Source organism: Papilio polytes, unplaced genomic scaffold, assembly GCF_000836215.1.
Source record: "Papilio polytes unplaced genomic scaffold, Ppol_1.0 DF824102.1, whole genome shotgun sequence".
Taxonomy (NCBI): domain Eukaryota; kingdom Metazoa; phylum Arthropoda; class Insecta; order Lepidoptera; family Papilionidae; genus Papilio; species Papilio polytes.
In genome coordinates this window covers 3456693-3472857 of record NW_013525102.1, presented here as the reverse complement: position 1 = coordinate 3472857, position 16165 = coordinate 3456693, and the positions used below count along the sequence as shown (strand labels likewise).

General features: G+C 34.9%; 1 protein-coding gene across 1 annotated transcript in view; it reads right to left on the bottom strand.

Annotated features, from left to right (window-relative positions):
• LOC106099509 (chromodomain-helicase-DNA-binding protein 7) overlaps positions 1-15234 on the bottom strand; it is a 20638-nt gene extending 5404 nt beyond the window's left edge. The window contains exons 1-13 of the mRNA XM_013278072.1: positions 15015-15234; positions 12295-12503; positions 11934-12223; positions 11685-11806; positions 10876-10974; positions 4761-10653; positions 3938-4112; positions 3233-3320; positions 2480-2775; positions 2018-2107; positions 1679-1876; positions 1291-1570; positions 334-695 (exon numbers count right to left, since the gene is read on the bottom strand). Coding sequence (XP_013133526.1) covers positions 334-695; positions 1291-1570; positions 1679-1876; positions 2018-2107; positions 2480-2775; positions 3233-3320; positions 3938-4112; positions 4761-10653; positions 10876-10974; positions 11685-11806; positions 11934-12223; positions 12295-12431 — 8030 coding nt within the window. The 5' untranslated portion in view covers positions 12432-12503; positions 15015-15234. The remainder of the gene's footprint in view (positions 1-333; positions 696-1290; positions 1571-1678; positions 1877-2017; positions 2108-2479; positions 2776-3232; positions 3321-3937; positions 4113-4760; positions 10654-10875; positions 10975-11684; positions 11807-11933; positions 12224-12294; positions 12504-15014) is intronic.
• Positions 15235-16165: the final 931 nt, after the last annotated feature.

Sequence of the window (16165 nt, the reverse complement as noted above, 5' to 3'; positions counted from 1 at the left end):
TTCATTGTATATCTAACTAATCATTTTACTATTAATAAAATCTATACGTATAATAAAATTGGAATGTCTGTAATATTAAAAGAAAAATTTCCAGATTTCGGGAAGATGATGCATTTGCGTTGATGATACCGAAAATCGCATTTTAAAAAATTTTGTCTGTCTGTCTGTCCGCAAGCAGCTTTTGTTTAAACGTTCCAAAACGGCTGGGCCGATTTAGACGGTACTTACACTGGTGGGTAGCTGACAAAGATAGGTACATTACAGGCTACTTTTTATAAATTCTGTGCTGTCAAAATGACGTCACGGGTGGTCTAAATTTGCGCTAACGAAGTTTGCGGGCAACAGCTCGTGTGTAATAAATACCTTTCCAAAGTTGCGATTGCTCTTTCCTCGCCGATAGGTTCCGCTTTAAGGTCAGCTCTCGTCGGCAATTCCGCTTCTCCGACTGATAATCCGCATTGTCTTTTGCACATAGCCATAAACGCTTTAAGATAATCTGTTAGTGCGTCATCGCTCTTGGAATCCAATCGTGCCAGAGATCTAAAGCGATTCCAGCGCAGGCTTTTAGTGGCCGGGTCAAATTCGACTCCGTAGGAGGCAACGGTGCGACGGAATGCTTCCTCGTCGGCTCGGCTCCAGCGCCACTGGGACACCTCATCGCGTGCTAGTTGCTCCATTCGCTCTCTTCGTTCCATCTTTAATATAACAGTCATTATAGAACAGTTCAGACAAATTCCGCCCACGGTATAGTTATGACCCACAAGCATAAATAGCACGCACATTTAAGCACAAACAGTATTATAATAAATATACAATAGTATAGAGTATCGTAACTTAAATATGTTCTTTAAAAATTAAATGATGAAGACAATCTACAAACACCTATTTTTTAAGTCTCTAAAAGAATTATTAAATTAATAGGCGTAGAGCTCATTAAAAATTGGTGGTTTCTTATGAAAAGTGATAAGAAAACCTTTTTTAACTTTTGATATTTGGTTAATTTCTAAATTTTAAGTGCTTTCGTAAGTAATACGACTGGTAGAAGAGATGTCCTGGTATTATAGCACTTTAGAGTGATGCTTCTAGGCCATAATTGAGATGTGTGCCATAACTGTCTTAGGTGAACTAAGTAGAGATAAATCAAAATGAAATCCTTACAGCGGGCTGTATCAGACTTGACTTTGACTTAAAAATGTATTAAGACACCTATAGATTTTATAGGAATATTTTTAAACCCTTGTCGATAGACCAAGGACGGTGTAAGTTTTAATAAGAGCAAAATGTTCCGACCTTGGCTCGCTGCTGCATCTTGAGTTCCTCGCGCTTGTAGTTGCGCTGATAGGCGGTGATGAGACGGCGCAGGCGCGTGTTGAGGTCCTGCATGGAGGGCCAGAGGTGCGAGCCGCGCGCCTCCTCCGCCTCCGCGTCCGCCTCCGCCTCCGCCTCCCCGTCCGCATCCGCGTCGGCCCGCGGCGAGGCGGCCGGCGACGTCGCTCCCGCGCCGCTCGACACCTCGTCCGTGCAGTCTTCGTCTCCCACCACACTTCCGCGCACTTTGCGTTCTTCGCTCCTGATATAAATGTTTTAATCACAAATTGTTTTGTAACATAGTCATTGTTGATTTATAAGCAGTCGCAACAAGCCAATGCAGGATTGTGAATGGTATATGTACACTTACTTGATATCAGTACATTCGGCATCGTCGGGTGGACCCAATTTGTCGACGAAGCAGAGTTGGGGGTCGGAACGCATGGCGAGGTAGTTCTCGTAGCCGTGCACGTAGGTGCCGACGAGCAGCGACACGTCGCACTCCGCGTCCCACCACAGCCGCGGCGGCGCGCTGTCCACGCCGCGCGGCACGCGCATGCACAAACTGCTGCAATTTGTGTAACCACTCATTCAACACTAATCTCACATTTATATTCTTTCATTGTTTGCTTATCAAATTAAATATTTTATTTTTATTAATAATTACTGGAAATGTTCTTTCAGGAAAAGTTATATTCTTATTTATTACCTGGCATGTACACCGCTCTCTATCTGTGAGGCGTAGTCGCCTATTACTTCATGTTTAATATAATACATCATTCGAACTCTCAGCAATACTCTGAAATCGGACAAAAATATACAACATCATTGATTTTGTTTATAATAACTAATCTAACAATATTATAAATCCATGATTACCAAAAAAGCCTACTGCCCATAGACATTTGCTATGGTTTAAATGGTTGGAAATGCGTTGGGTATCCTATACTGAACATATATTAGTTTCATGTTGAAGCATGATTAAATTATTTGGAAGACGAAACCCTGGTACTCCGACTTTACGGGAATACGATAAGGTAAGTAAGATGATGTTAAAGCATGCAAATAAAATATAAAAACTAACTTCTAACTAGATTAGTAGCCATCACCCTTAACTTATGGTATTGGGAACCAATGATCACCTATTTTTTTATAACAAATATAGGCTTACTTGTTGGCATGACGAAATAAATGTTTCTTGTAACTACTTTCCAGGTAGGCTTCACAATCATATTTATCTGTAGAACTCCAATGACATGGATCTTCCCATTTTTGGATATCATTTAACTTCGGAACTTCTTTAAGGCGATTCTTTTTCTTAGCATTTCTACCTCGAGGCACAGGGTTATGAAGGCCACTGTGATTTCTAGAAATAGTAACTTCACCATTTTCACAGGGCTCTATCAAATCCCATATAAAATTTCTTATTTTTTCGTCGCCTTTATAGTGACGCAAACAATATAATACCTGCAATTAATAAAATCAGTTATAACAAGAACTATACAGAAGAATAAAAAAAAAAAGTTGCTTGTTGTTCAGAAAAAAAATTCTTTGAACTCAGTGAAAGTCTCAAACTTTCTCGGTATTAGCATGGCAAGTCATCATTTGGTAGAACTTAATCAACTATTTTATCCAGTATTGAATAGGAATGGATGCACAGGTTACTAATAGACTATTGTAATTTGTTTATAGATTTCTTCTGTAATAGTGGTGAATGTATTGAAAAATAACACAATATTAATAAATATGTTTACATAGAACAAAATAATATCAATGACTTGTAATTTTATGTCGTGTCGAGTATTAAATTTCTTCCAGATCCGTTAAGCAACTCTAGAGTGGGAGTGGGAATGGGGGATTTTTTTTTGGGGTCGCTGGTGTACAGTGACGTACATTTTTGAAGAATTGGATTAAACAAACTTACAATAATTCGAGCACAGTCTTCAATCACAGGCAATTGCCAACCTTTCCTGAACTGATTTTTATCTATAATTTCTTCCCATCGCGCCCATCTGGAAAGTTAAACATTTTTTAAACAAATCCGTAAAAATAGAGAATACTTTGCTAAAGGTTACTTATACATCTTATAAATGCTTTAAGTAAGCATTTAGGCAAAAACGCTATCAACAAATATCACACACGTAATCCGCTGCCCAAAAAGTAAGCCACAATTTATAAATATAAATTGTTCTAAACGTAAATTAAATGGATTACAAAATTTACTACATGCAATATTAAAAAACATATTTTGTTTTTAATATTACAAAATTGTTTAGCGTGTTTTTTTTTAATACGTCAAAGAAAATCATTTTTGTTTTTGATTAACTACATGTAAGATATTCATACATAGGTAAAACAACTGATGTACGGTCACTCAAAATTGTTGCCTTTGTCGCAATAGAGTTTAGTTTTATTATTTATCGATGTCATAAAAATTGTATATATGGTTGTGGACCACTAAACAAATTTTAAAATTCCTGATAGTTTAAAAATATTGAACTATTTCAAAATTGGGGAAACACCTTAAATTGTGATACACTCGATTCATGCGAAATATTACACAAGTAATCATATTGTTACTTACAAAATAGAGTAGGGATATTGAATACCTAAAAATTAAGATATTTACCCAAAAGTAAGCAAGCCTCTTTCAATCTTGAAACATTCTGATCTAGTCCAGGATCCATAAACTACCTCCTCATCAACGGACATTCCCTCATGTCTTGGTACATATTCGTCACTCGCGTATCTCCTTCCTTTTCTACCCAGCTTCTCTTTCTTCCTTTTGCTTCTTAAGCTAATACCTAAAATAAAAATCAGAAATAAACCAAAAATTGTATACATTATCTCTCAACTGAAAAAGTTGAGAATTATGAAGATAAACGTTGTATTTTAGTTTTCAGAGTTTACATTTATCAAACACACGATGTTAGGTTATTAAAAAAAAAACTAGTAATTAAATTTAGTTAAAAATAATAAAAGGAAATTGTATTATTTTTTTAAAATAAAAACAAAAAACTGAAAGTAAAGAACTTTTTCGAAACCACATTAATGTACACAAACTAATATCATTCATCTTCATAAGAGGATCATATAAATGTATCCTTAACAAAATCTCTCTCAAGTGGCTGTTACATCTTGTATGTGATTCTTAAGACGGCTTCAAATTGAGATCGGTAGAAGCGTCGAAGAAACCACCAGCCCACTTGGTAGACATCCCGTGTTAATAATCAAGTTATGTACAATTGATACTTTTCTTATTTCAAAAGACTAAATATCGTCTTAATAAGCAGACAGTTTTTCGTTTTCATTGACTTTATAAATTTATCTTGTCTAAATCTTGTTAACTGGTTATGAAGCGCAATGGTTCAACATCCGCAATAAGGAATGAATCAATATCCTTTTGGGATTTTATTACTTAAGAAGCATTTAGTTGGTGTTTAATTTCTTACCTTCTTCGTCGTCTTCAGAATCTGGTGTTACTTCCATATCAGACATTTCCATGGGGCCATCATCGTGGCCATATCTTTTGATAATGGTACGTTTTCTAGGTTCTGTCACTATTAAATCTTCGTCTTCCTTTTTCTCAGTAGTATCGATTTCTGCTTTTTTTGCCCATTTATTCCAAAAATCAGGATCTCTTATATCAATATCAGATCTCTGATCAGCTGCTGCAAAACTAGCTTTCGAAAATGTAGAACCCTTCTCGGACTCCATTTGTATAACCTGAGTTCGGCGAGCTAATATCATTTCTATGTCTTCTTCACAAAATTTGTCACCAGCATTGTCTTCATCCATTACAGCTCCATAGGCACCTTTCTTTAATAAGTCTTCAATTTCCTTCTTTGATAATTGCTTTAAACCAGCTTCTTTACCTTGCGATGTATTCATACTTTGTAAAATTGCTTTGTCCAGACCCAGTTTTAATGATGCTTTATCAAACATTTCTCTTTCGTAAGTGTTGCGACAAATCAGTCTGTAGATTTTAACCATTTTTTGTTGACCTATGCGGTGACAACGTGCTTGAGCTTGCAAATCATTCTGCGGATTCCAATCACTATCATATATTATGACAGTGTCAGCTGCTGTCAAATTAATACCCAGTCCTCCTGCTTTAGTACACAATAAGAAAACAAATCGATCAGAATCCGGTTTAGAGAACCTGTCAATAGCTTCTTGTCTTAAATTGCCACGTATACGACCATCAATTCGTTCGTAAGGATATTTCCTAAACATAAGGTAGTCTTCCAAAATGTCCAGGCATCGGACCATCTGACTGAATATTAAGACGCGATGTCCCCCAGCTTTTAACTTAGGCAACAATTTGTCCACTAATACCATTTTACCAGATGATTGTATAAGTGCTTTATAATAAGCTTCTTTGTCTTCTCCATTCGCTTGTTTATAATCAAATTGTATTTGATCCTCAGCCCCATTTAGTAAATATGGATGTATACAACATTTACGTAATTCCATCATTGTATTCATTAAATTCGGAATGTTGGCAGCAGAGGCTGTACCTTTCTGTAAGAAACTAAAATTTCTTTCCAATATAGCTCTGTAATATTTTTTTTGAATGTTTGTTAATTCTACTTCAATTATTGTTTCTTCTTTCGGCGCTAAAGTTTTTTCAACATCTTCTTTCAGTCTTCTTAACATCATAGGCTTTAATAAGGCTTGTAACTTAACAACTTCAGATTCCGTCTTTAATTGTCCAAATTCATTTAAAAATGCATCACTGCTAGAAAATTGTGAAGGCTCCAGGAAGTTGAGTAAAGAAAAAAGTTCGTTTACATTATTTTGTAAAGGTGTCCCAGACAAAAGCACCCTGTGTTCTAAATGAAGCTGTCGTAATCCCTCTAATAATTTACAATTACGATTTTTTAATCTATGTGCTTCATCTATAACGCAAATTCGCCAGTTAAATGATTTTAATTCTTGAAAATCAGTTACAATGATTTCAAAGGTTGTTATTAATACATTGAATTTCGTTATTTCTTTTATTGGTTGGCCTTGTGTGTCCTTATAATAGAATTCATAGTCATGAATCATACTTTTGCTCAGCTGCGATCCATGATAAACCACGACATTCATCTCAGTCCAAGCCTCAAATTCCCTTTGCCAATTTGGTATCGTTGAAAGTGGAGCAATAATTAGAAAAGGTCCTCTAATTCCATACTCCCAAACAGAATTGACAAATGTAAGACTTTGAATCGTTTTTCCCAAACCCATTTCATCTGCCAGAATACAATTTCTATTGTTATGCCAAGAAAATAATAACCAATTTAACCCTTCAAGTTGATAAGGCCTAAGAGTGTTTCCACCTTTGTAAAGTGGAGATTCTTTTAACTGTACCCAATTATCGGCAGATGGCCGCTTTTTAAATTTCCATTTTTCTTTTAATGGGATTTCGCTAAAAATTTTATATTGCTTTATTTTGTCCACATCAATATCTTCTTCTAATTCCCAAGTACAATCTTCATACTGTAAGCTTTTCCATTTCACTAAATAATGCTTTACAACTGTATCGTTTGCTGGATCTTGATTCTCAGACATGTCCAATATCCTTTCAACTTCAATATAATCTGGGTTAAAGGGTTCATCATCTAATAGTTCAAAAATATTTAATTGCTGAGCTTGCTTCTGTTTGAAACGTTTGATTTTAGAAAATATTCGTTTATCACCTTTGTATAATTCATCTTCTGTTTTCCATTCACAGTGTAAATAAGAGAAATTACGATATTTCACAAAATACTCCTCAACGTCTACCATAATCGGTTTTTTATTTTTCATTTCAACTGTATCACTGTCGGAGATACACTTATTGTCTTTACTTTCTAATGTTTCTGTTCCTTCGGCACTATTAGGATTTTCCATATTAATATTGTTGCTGCAACTGGGTCCGGCTATCTCATCCTGTAATTGTTTATTCTCTACCGGCTCTTTAGATTCCAAATCCCCGGTTTTATCTTCTTTTTTATGTTCATCAGCTGGTGATTCAGATTTAAGTTCTCGTTTTCCCATACGGCTTGCTAGAACATGCTGCACAATCATTGAATCTTCTTCTGTTGTATTAACGTATATGTAATTTGGTTTTGGCGTATTCTCCGATCGTTGAAAATCTTTGGTATCAGGGTTTGAGTCTTCGAAATCTTTTTCTAATTTTGGAGTTGCCATGGTAAACTCATCATCAGACAAGCGTAACATAACGTCGTCAGTGTACTTCTTGCGCTGCGTATTCCTGGCAGAGCGCCGCTTCAAGCTATCGTCGCCTTCAGGTGGAGGTGACGGAGGTGGAGTCGTCATTAAATCATCAGGTTCTCCATCCGAATCCGGTATCAATCCACCGCGTCTTTTCTTTTTTCCACTTGGTGTTTTTTTCGCTATCACTTTTTTACAGCTTCCTCCACCAGATGATCGTTTCTTAGATGCCTTTTTCTTCTGTGCAAAAGTAAAATCTACATCTTCATCTTTCTCAGTTTGTTCACGTTTGGCTTCTGCTTCTTCAAGCAAATCTTTAATAGCTATTTTTGAAACAGGAATGTCGTCAAAGTCTGTGACGTTACATTCATCTAATGATGGCATTTGTGAAATATTTTTACCGGGTTCCAGGTGTGTTGCAGTATTGTCCGCATGAAAATCTGTTATAGTCTTAAAAGAAGCATCTTTTTCGAGCATATCGTTGTTCGTTGTAGTATCTGCCTGTATTTCAGTTGCTCCTCTTTTGATGTTTCGTTTTCTTTTTGGTGCATTAGGATCTTTGGACTCACGTTTCTTTCGTTCTTTTATTTGCTTTTCTCCCGGATCTTTAGAAGCTTTTGGTTCTTTTGGTGTCCTTGGTTTTCTCTCTTTATTTTTCCGTGGCGCTCGAGGTTTTTTTGCTTTTCCAAAATTAAGTTCATCCATAGAAATGGCACTACTATCTAAATTGGACATATCTTCAGTCATGTCAGTATCCATTTCTAAGTGACTCTGAAGACCTGTTCCTGCAGTGACACAATCCTCTGACACAGGAAGTTGATCCAATGGTTGAGATAAAGGAATTACCTTTTCTTTCTTTACTCGTGGTTTTCTAGGTTTCGTTGGACCTTTTCCGCGTCCACGACCTGTCGTACTCGTAACCTGAGGACTTTCAACCATTTTTGTGCCATAAATAGGATTTTGTAAAATACAATTCGGACCACCACTACATTTGTCATTACTCTCATGTTGTTGCAACATTGCTAGTCTTTCCTGAAGACATCTGACTTTTTCCTGGTTCTCATTAGATGGTGGCAAACAATATATCTCTTGTATTTGTTGTTGAATAGCTAATCTCTCTTGATGATGAGATGCCGCAAACATATTTGGAATACCAGAATGTGGCAAAGTGTTTGATCCCATCATTATCAAATTAGGATTCATATTGTGAGGTACATTTGACATAATATTAGGCTGATTTTGCATAGTTGGTCCCATGTTTGAATGAACATTTTGAACACCCATTGGCATTCCTACTTGGATATTTGGTACATTGGTAGGAGCATTTGTTTGAATATTGGATACATTGGTAGGGGGATTGGGTATAGTAGCTTGTATATTTCCTATAATATTGACAGATGTAGACGGTATGCAAGTTAAATTACCTTGCGTATTGTGACCCGGTATACTCGACGACACGGTGTTGGAAATATTGCCGTGCATTGTTTGAGTAGATGGAAGAATGTTTTGTCCATTGGTAATTGTCTGAGTGCCAGTCGGAAGTCCACTTGGAAATGAGGAAGTTACATTAAGCGTTTGGTTACTTTGCAGGCTTGTAGGCGCGCTTGTAACCATACTAGCTGAAATAGATTCAGACGTAATATTCTGAACATTGCCTGTAACACTTTGAAATGTATTATTTGGATATCCTTGATTTCTAGTTACATTACTAATTGGCGAAGTTTCAAATTGATTTGCATTATTACTTGCAGTATTTATAGGTATATGGCTCATAGGTATGTTAATTGTTTGTGGACTACTTGTTTGAATATTATCAACAGTGCTGATATTTGACACAGATGAAGGTGGCAAAGGAGTCATGTGGCTTATTTGGTCGTTGCCTATCTTAGTGGGTTTATCTATCGCCTGAAGCTGAATATCATGTTTTTCATTACTGCTTGGTACATCTCCAGGCACCTCAGTCTTTTCTTTATCTTTGGGATTTCCTAGGTTAGGTTCACAAATTGTTTCCACTGGTTGATGTCCTTGAATGTGGCTATCGCTTTTCTCTGTTTCATCAACGGAAACACATGAATTCAATGTAGATGATGCCATTGAAGGATTATTCGCATTATTTAATGATATATTTTCTTTTGGAACACTTGTTATATTTGACGGTGGAATGAATGTATGTGATTTGTTTACTGTATCCAACTGTCTTTCCTTTTCCGGACATGCCCTATCGGTAGGTTTTTGTTCTGTTGGTACAATCAAAGAAGTATTTTTGGGTAAATCAGATTTTAAGGTATTTGCCGGTGCCACAGATTCCACACTTTTAATAGATTGATCACCTTCCATATGACCGACATTTATTGGTATCGGTAATTTGTTTTGATTCCATTGTGAGGGCGATGAAGAAATGTGTCCAACTGCTGGAGATGTGGGGGTTCTTTGATAGGGATAGTCTGCACCAGATGGTAAAACCATTTGTTCTAAAGCTTGGAGAGTATTTTGAGACGTAAATGATCCGGAAACCGGTGGAGCACCGGAAGAAACTGGTGACTGAACTAAGTTTCGTGGTCCATGCGGCGATGCGTTCGGTCCTTTTACGGGCGACATTATTGGACGTGGAGATAATTGAGGTTGTGGCTGTTGCCGTGGAGAAACCTGAGCCCGTGGTGAAATTTGGGGCGATAACTGTGGGAAGGGTGGGCGATACTGAGGACTTCCCGTTTCTATACCAGGGGGCTTTATGGGATTGTATTGGTTGGTTACATTTACGTCAAGAGGATGTTGAACCTGATGCGGTTGATAATTCATGGGAACTGCATGATGAGGTGATGCATACGGCATCTGAGATGATACAACATGTGACGGGCCAACTGTAGAGGATGGAACTGGGGGTTGACGGGATACGTGATGTATAGAGGGTGCTCCTGAATGGTGCAAATGAGCATTTGGATGACTTTGAATTCCAGATGTAATGCCACTAGCGTGACTTGCCATATTTTGGTGTGATTGATGTTGGGGTATAGCAGGGTGATTCTGTTGCCCATGAGGTAACCCATATTGATGAGCATTTACATCCATTTGTTGATGGTATGTTGGATGTTGACCAATTCTAGTTGCTGTCGGTGGATGCATTTGTGTGTAATTAGGATAACTCTGAAATAAAATTAATAACATTTTATAATCAATTAGCTGAGTAATGTCAACATATATTACATAACAATAATATAAAGCTAGAATTTATCTTGCTAGGCATTGGTTTGAATTTATATACTTTCCATAAAATGTTCTGTAACTTAGTGCAAATACAAATATAAATTTTGGTAAGACTTTATCCAAAAGTTGAATTGGTGACCATAAGTGTTGTAAATATTATACCTGCTGTTGTCCATAAATTTGTTGTGACGAAGGTTGAGGGAAATGTGGCTGTCTTGGTATATAAGCTCCATTTTGCGCTTGTAGACCCAGACTTGAACTCTTTAAAATTAAAAAAAATATATAAAGGGTTATATTGTAATTGCCAGAAGAAAAAAACGTACATGTAGAATAAATTTAATATATTCAATATGTAGTCACTGAATTTTTCACCCAAATATGATAAAGTAAGTAAAAAACCTTTAAAAATCCTTCAAAACCATAGACACAATACTCATCAATGTTAATGAATGAATGAACAAATATTTATACTGAACATTATGGAATGTCTCATAAAGCAATAAGTATGTTTGAACAAAGTTTGTATTTCATTTGAAATTAAAAAAAAAACTTCACTAAAGAACACTTTTGTATTAAACTACTGCCTAAGCACGACAATTAGGTGTTGCTAATGAATTAGTCAACACGAAATAATAACGAAAGCCTAAGTTAACACTCAATGTCTGGGAGTAACATAAGTCATGAGCCTATCTAACATTAAAAGTCTCACCAAAATTGATTTTCCTTAGAGGTTAGGAGTTGCCTTTACTGTACATACATATTACGTGCAAACAAGAAGCGATATTATTGTAATCAGTGCAGTACTGTAATAATAATGCAGTTATAATTAGAAGTAGTGAATTTTAAAGAAATCTTAAAGATTTATTCAACTGAATGGAATTCAAACTATTGTGATTTGAATATATGGCATTACACAATTATATATTTGTTTTTATTCTTACAATTAAATTGTAAAAATATTTTGATGTTACCTGTTGTGGAGGATATTGATGCATTTTTTGTTGATGTTCATATGAATGTCTATAGCCTGGAGTTATAGGTGAATATCTGTTGGCCCCAGGAGCTCCTGGCCAAACTCCCATGTCACCAATTCCTAAAAATCATTATTATTTTGCATGAGAATAATAATAGTTTTCTTTTGCAGGGAAAATTAAATACAAAACCTTTTTATTTTATTATTTAACTTTAATTAGTGGGAATAGGTAATATATTGTAAATACCTTGTTCTGACATAGTATACATGGGGTCAGGTCCAGGATGATAGCCTGGATAAGAATGAGATGGATGTACATGATGTGATGGATGAAGAGGGCCATGAGTTGGTTGAGGAAGACGCGGTCTTGGATAGCCCCCATAATCATGATACTCTGGTGCAGGTGGACCAGCTCCTGAATTAGGTACTGGTTGAGTACTGCTGGGTAGCCCAGGGGCACTTCCGCTTCCAAAGGACGCCAGTTTTTGTATCGATCCTTCCTGTGCCACACTACTTTGACTGTAAGCCTGTCTGTAACTAATTCATACTTTATTTAGTACCAGTTGTAGTAGTATATTGAAGCAGTTACTACTAAAAAACTAAAGTACCTATTATCTGGTGGGTCTTTATTTTCTCCAGCTACCCCAGATGATGTGCTACCAGCAAAACTGTCTGCTCCGCCAAGGTCAGTAAGTCCTTCCAACATACCGCTTCCATCATCACCAAATAAATTATATGAGTCCATCACTCTTTAAGAGTGAATAATAAAGAACTTGTGTAGAATGATCTCATGATCAGTTGATACACCCATTTTCATCTGAAACAAATTTAGGCGATAGGACCATGCTTTTGTAAGATTGTTCATGTGATTTCAAACTTTCCATTTTGGTCCTAAGTCTTATGATGTGTTTATACAAGATTGTTTTTCACCCTTTGTTTGTTAAAAATAGATTGATTTTTTAATGTTTGTAATGCTAGTGCTTGACAACAATCTCACCTGATATTAAGTGATTATGTAGTCAAACAATGGTAAACTCTAGCTTAATAAATATATAGTCCCCCTACTCTAAGGCCCCATCGTCATTTTTGGGTGAAATTTTTGATATTACACACAGACATTTTTAAACCGTAGTCTGATATATGCAAAAGAACTTAAACAATTCCTTAAGACTAAAAGGTTAATTCTAAGATTTGATTAAAATACACTCAAGAATATATAAATTAAAATTAAACTATTAGTTAGACAATTACACAACTTGGGTATTGAATACCCAATGCCTTCTTTCTAAATTTTGTAACAATATTATGAAACCAATAATGAGAAAAGCTCGGAGCATTTATTACATATTTCTTATTCATAAATGGTAAATAAACAATTACAATGAAATTAAGAAAATTGTATTGAATAATCTGTAAACATTAATAATAATTGATTTTCAGTATATAGGTTCTACTACTATAGCTATTCCTCAATACTATATGATTATCATTTCGTTACTATTGTTTCTTTAATTATATGCACTTATATACAATTAATTAGACTTAGGAACTGTCCCTCCACTGGATGATAGAAGCTCAGATGGCTTAAAAATGATGTCACTGTCAAATAAGACAACAAAATCCAATATTTCCATCACATATTTTACATGTTTGACTGTTATCAGACAATTTACAATTTGGTGGGACAGGCCTTAACAATTATATTAGACAACATTAATAATAAGTAAGAAGTTAACTCTAAATAAACAAGTAGTTTTGAATAAATAATAGGAACTTAGGTCTCAACTACTAACAGTAACAGTAACTGTTAATGTTTTTCCATTTTCCCCCAAAGAAAGGACAATGTTGAATTGGAAATAAAAGTATTCTAAACACCATTTTATTGACTATATTGTACCTTGTAAAAGTTAAACATAATTACTAAATCACCTCAAAACTTGCCATTGGTGTCACTACATAAAACTACCTAGGGGGTTGATTTTCATTAGGGGGAATAGTTTGATGTACAGTTACAGCTCTAGGAAAATTGGTTCATTAAAGAAAAGAAAGTAATCATCACACCAATGACTTCACAAGTGATGTAAAGAGTTTTTAAAGTTTACTTTCCCACTTGTCTTCCTATATTTTTGTCACAGAGTGATCAAGTTTATTATAATTGTAGAATATGCTGAACAAAATAATTTCCAAGGCATCATGTCACATTTTAGCATTTTGTAATAAATCATCCTAGTAGTAGGATAGAACTAACAATACAACTGCCAATGAAAGGTAATTTAGTCTTTACATTTTATCTAGGCAAAGTTTAAATCAGGTAGTATTACCAATCAGTCAGTGACATATTTATCATGTTCCAAGTTTCAAATGTTAATAGAATAGGTATTTTTTATTCACACACTGATCAAATACCTATTTCAGTTTTAATTATGTAATGAAACATAAAAAAATATTTACAAAATAAACTTTTTTTTGTTCTAGTTAATAAACAACACATAACAATTAAAAAATCTACTGCTACATTCAACAAATTCCCTGTGTTTACCCTGCCCTGCTGTTTACCTTACATAGCCTATATTTACTTTATGATGAGTTCTCATTGCAGTAACATTTATACAAAAAAAAAACAAATTTTCATTCTTCTAATACATTTTTGTAGGGATCTTTCAGCAATGGAAGCTCACAATTAATTTATACATTTCAGAATTAAAAAATAATGAAAACCATTAATACCCACCAAATAGTTGTACAAACCAAAATTATAATCGTTTTTCAATATGTAAGGTAATGGAATCTTCTTAGGCTTCATAGTTGTTAGAGCAGGTGAAACCAAGGGGAAAAGCTATACGCTTATGATAGAATAGAACATATAGCGATACAACTTTTCCCTTTTAGTTAAACTGCAATATTTGAAATCTTGATATTCAAAACAGCCATACGAAACATCCACATTCAAATGTATTTTATTTTAATATGAAAACATACTTCTTGTCGAATATTTTTGCTTTTATGTATTAAACGACTTTATCTAAAGACGTAGTTATATGTTATATCACCTGAAGAAACGATAGTCGATCCATCGGTTTATTTCATACTATAATAAGAAATATTTTACAAAAATGTAAACGCCTTTAGAGTTTGAGAATTAGGTACATGTTTAAGATATAAAACAAATAATTACAACAACGTTAGACCAAACACGTTAAATAAAACACCGGATCTACATAATCAAATAGTAAAACAGAAAGTTTTAATATAAGAAAAATAATAATGTATGTGTTATTTCTGTAAGATACTAAAAATCTTTATTCCATAACTAGTATTTAATACTCACTAAAAGCGCCACACAACACGGTTGATCACAAAATGGATACCATATTCCCAAAAGTTAAACTGTGCAAAAGTTCCAGTTACAAACGTTCAAAATCTTAAAAGTTCGATTAAGGAACAAAGTTTTTATCAATCTAATGTCTTATTGAGATTCGAAGCTTAAAATCAAAAACTCTCAAAATTTTAACCATCAGCACAGCCACTACACTCCGTCCATTTTGTTGCCTAAAATTTGTTTTTTTTTTACAGTCCAAAACAAAGTTACCATACAGCCATTTTAACTTTTATAGTTGATCGTCAGTTGTTTATTAATTTCATTGCTTTTTTTTTAAAAAGTAAATACTTGTAATAATGTTAATCACGTAAAAATAAAAATAAAGCATTTAGTTCTTACATTAAAGAAAAATACTGATATTTTTATCGTTGCAATGTAACAACCCAGATTTGATGGCAGCGTTTTCATGACTCCAGTCCAGTATAAGTTTTCAAATTGTAAAAATAACGGTGATGATGAGTTACATAAAGCGGTTGAATAATGTTTAATGAACATACACAAAATGCTAAATTCGGTTCGGGTCGCTACGCTAGCGGATTAAGGACAGTAGCACAAGCGGAGCAGGGACTATTTTGGCGTTGTTTGACCACATAAATTAAGAGTTTCAGGTTATTCAGCAGATGAAGTTATTTTTTATATAATCTTTGCGGTGTTTAACACCACTATGAAAAAATTGCGGCCGATGCCAAATACGCAGTCCAGATAATGATTCTCTTAAATAAGAAACTTGCGGTTCCTGTTTAATTGTTGCGTCAACACTGGACTGGTATATTACAAACTGCTGTTTTCCAACACTTCTTTCGATCTCTTCTGGGTTTCTGTCTTGGAGGAGGAATACCTAGAGTTCGCTTCAAAATGTTGGTGATCGAAGCCAGCACAGCTTACTATCTATAGACCGATAAAGTTAACTGGCCCGGTAGACAAAATTCAACTGACAGCACACTTGCGCCTTTCGTCAATGTTAAAATGCTTCAAAAGTTATAAGATCATTAACTTAATGTAGCAGAGCTGTAATGTCATGTTTTTCTTTCATGCCATTTTCTACACCAATGCAAATTGGCCATCTTCTGTGAGAGAATTAATTGATAAAAACATTAGTA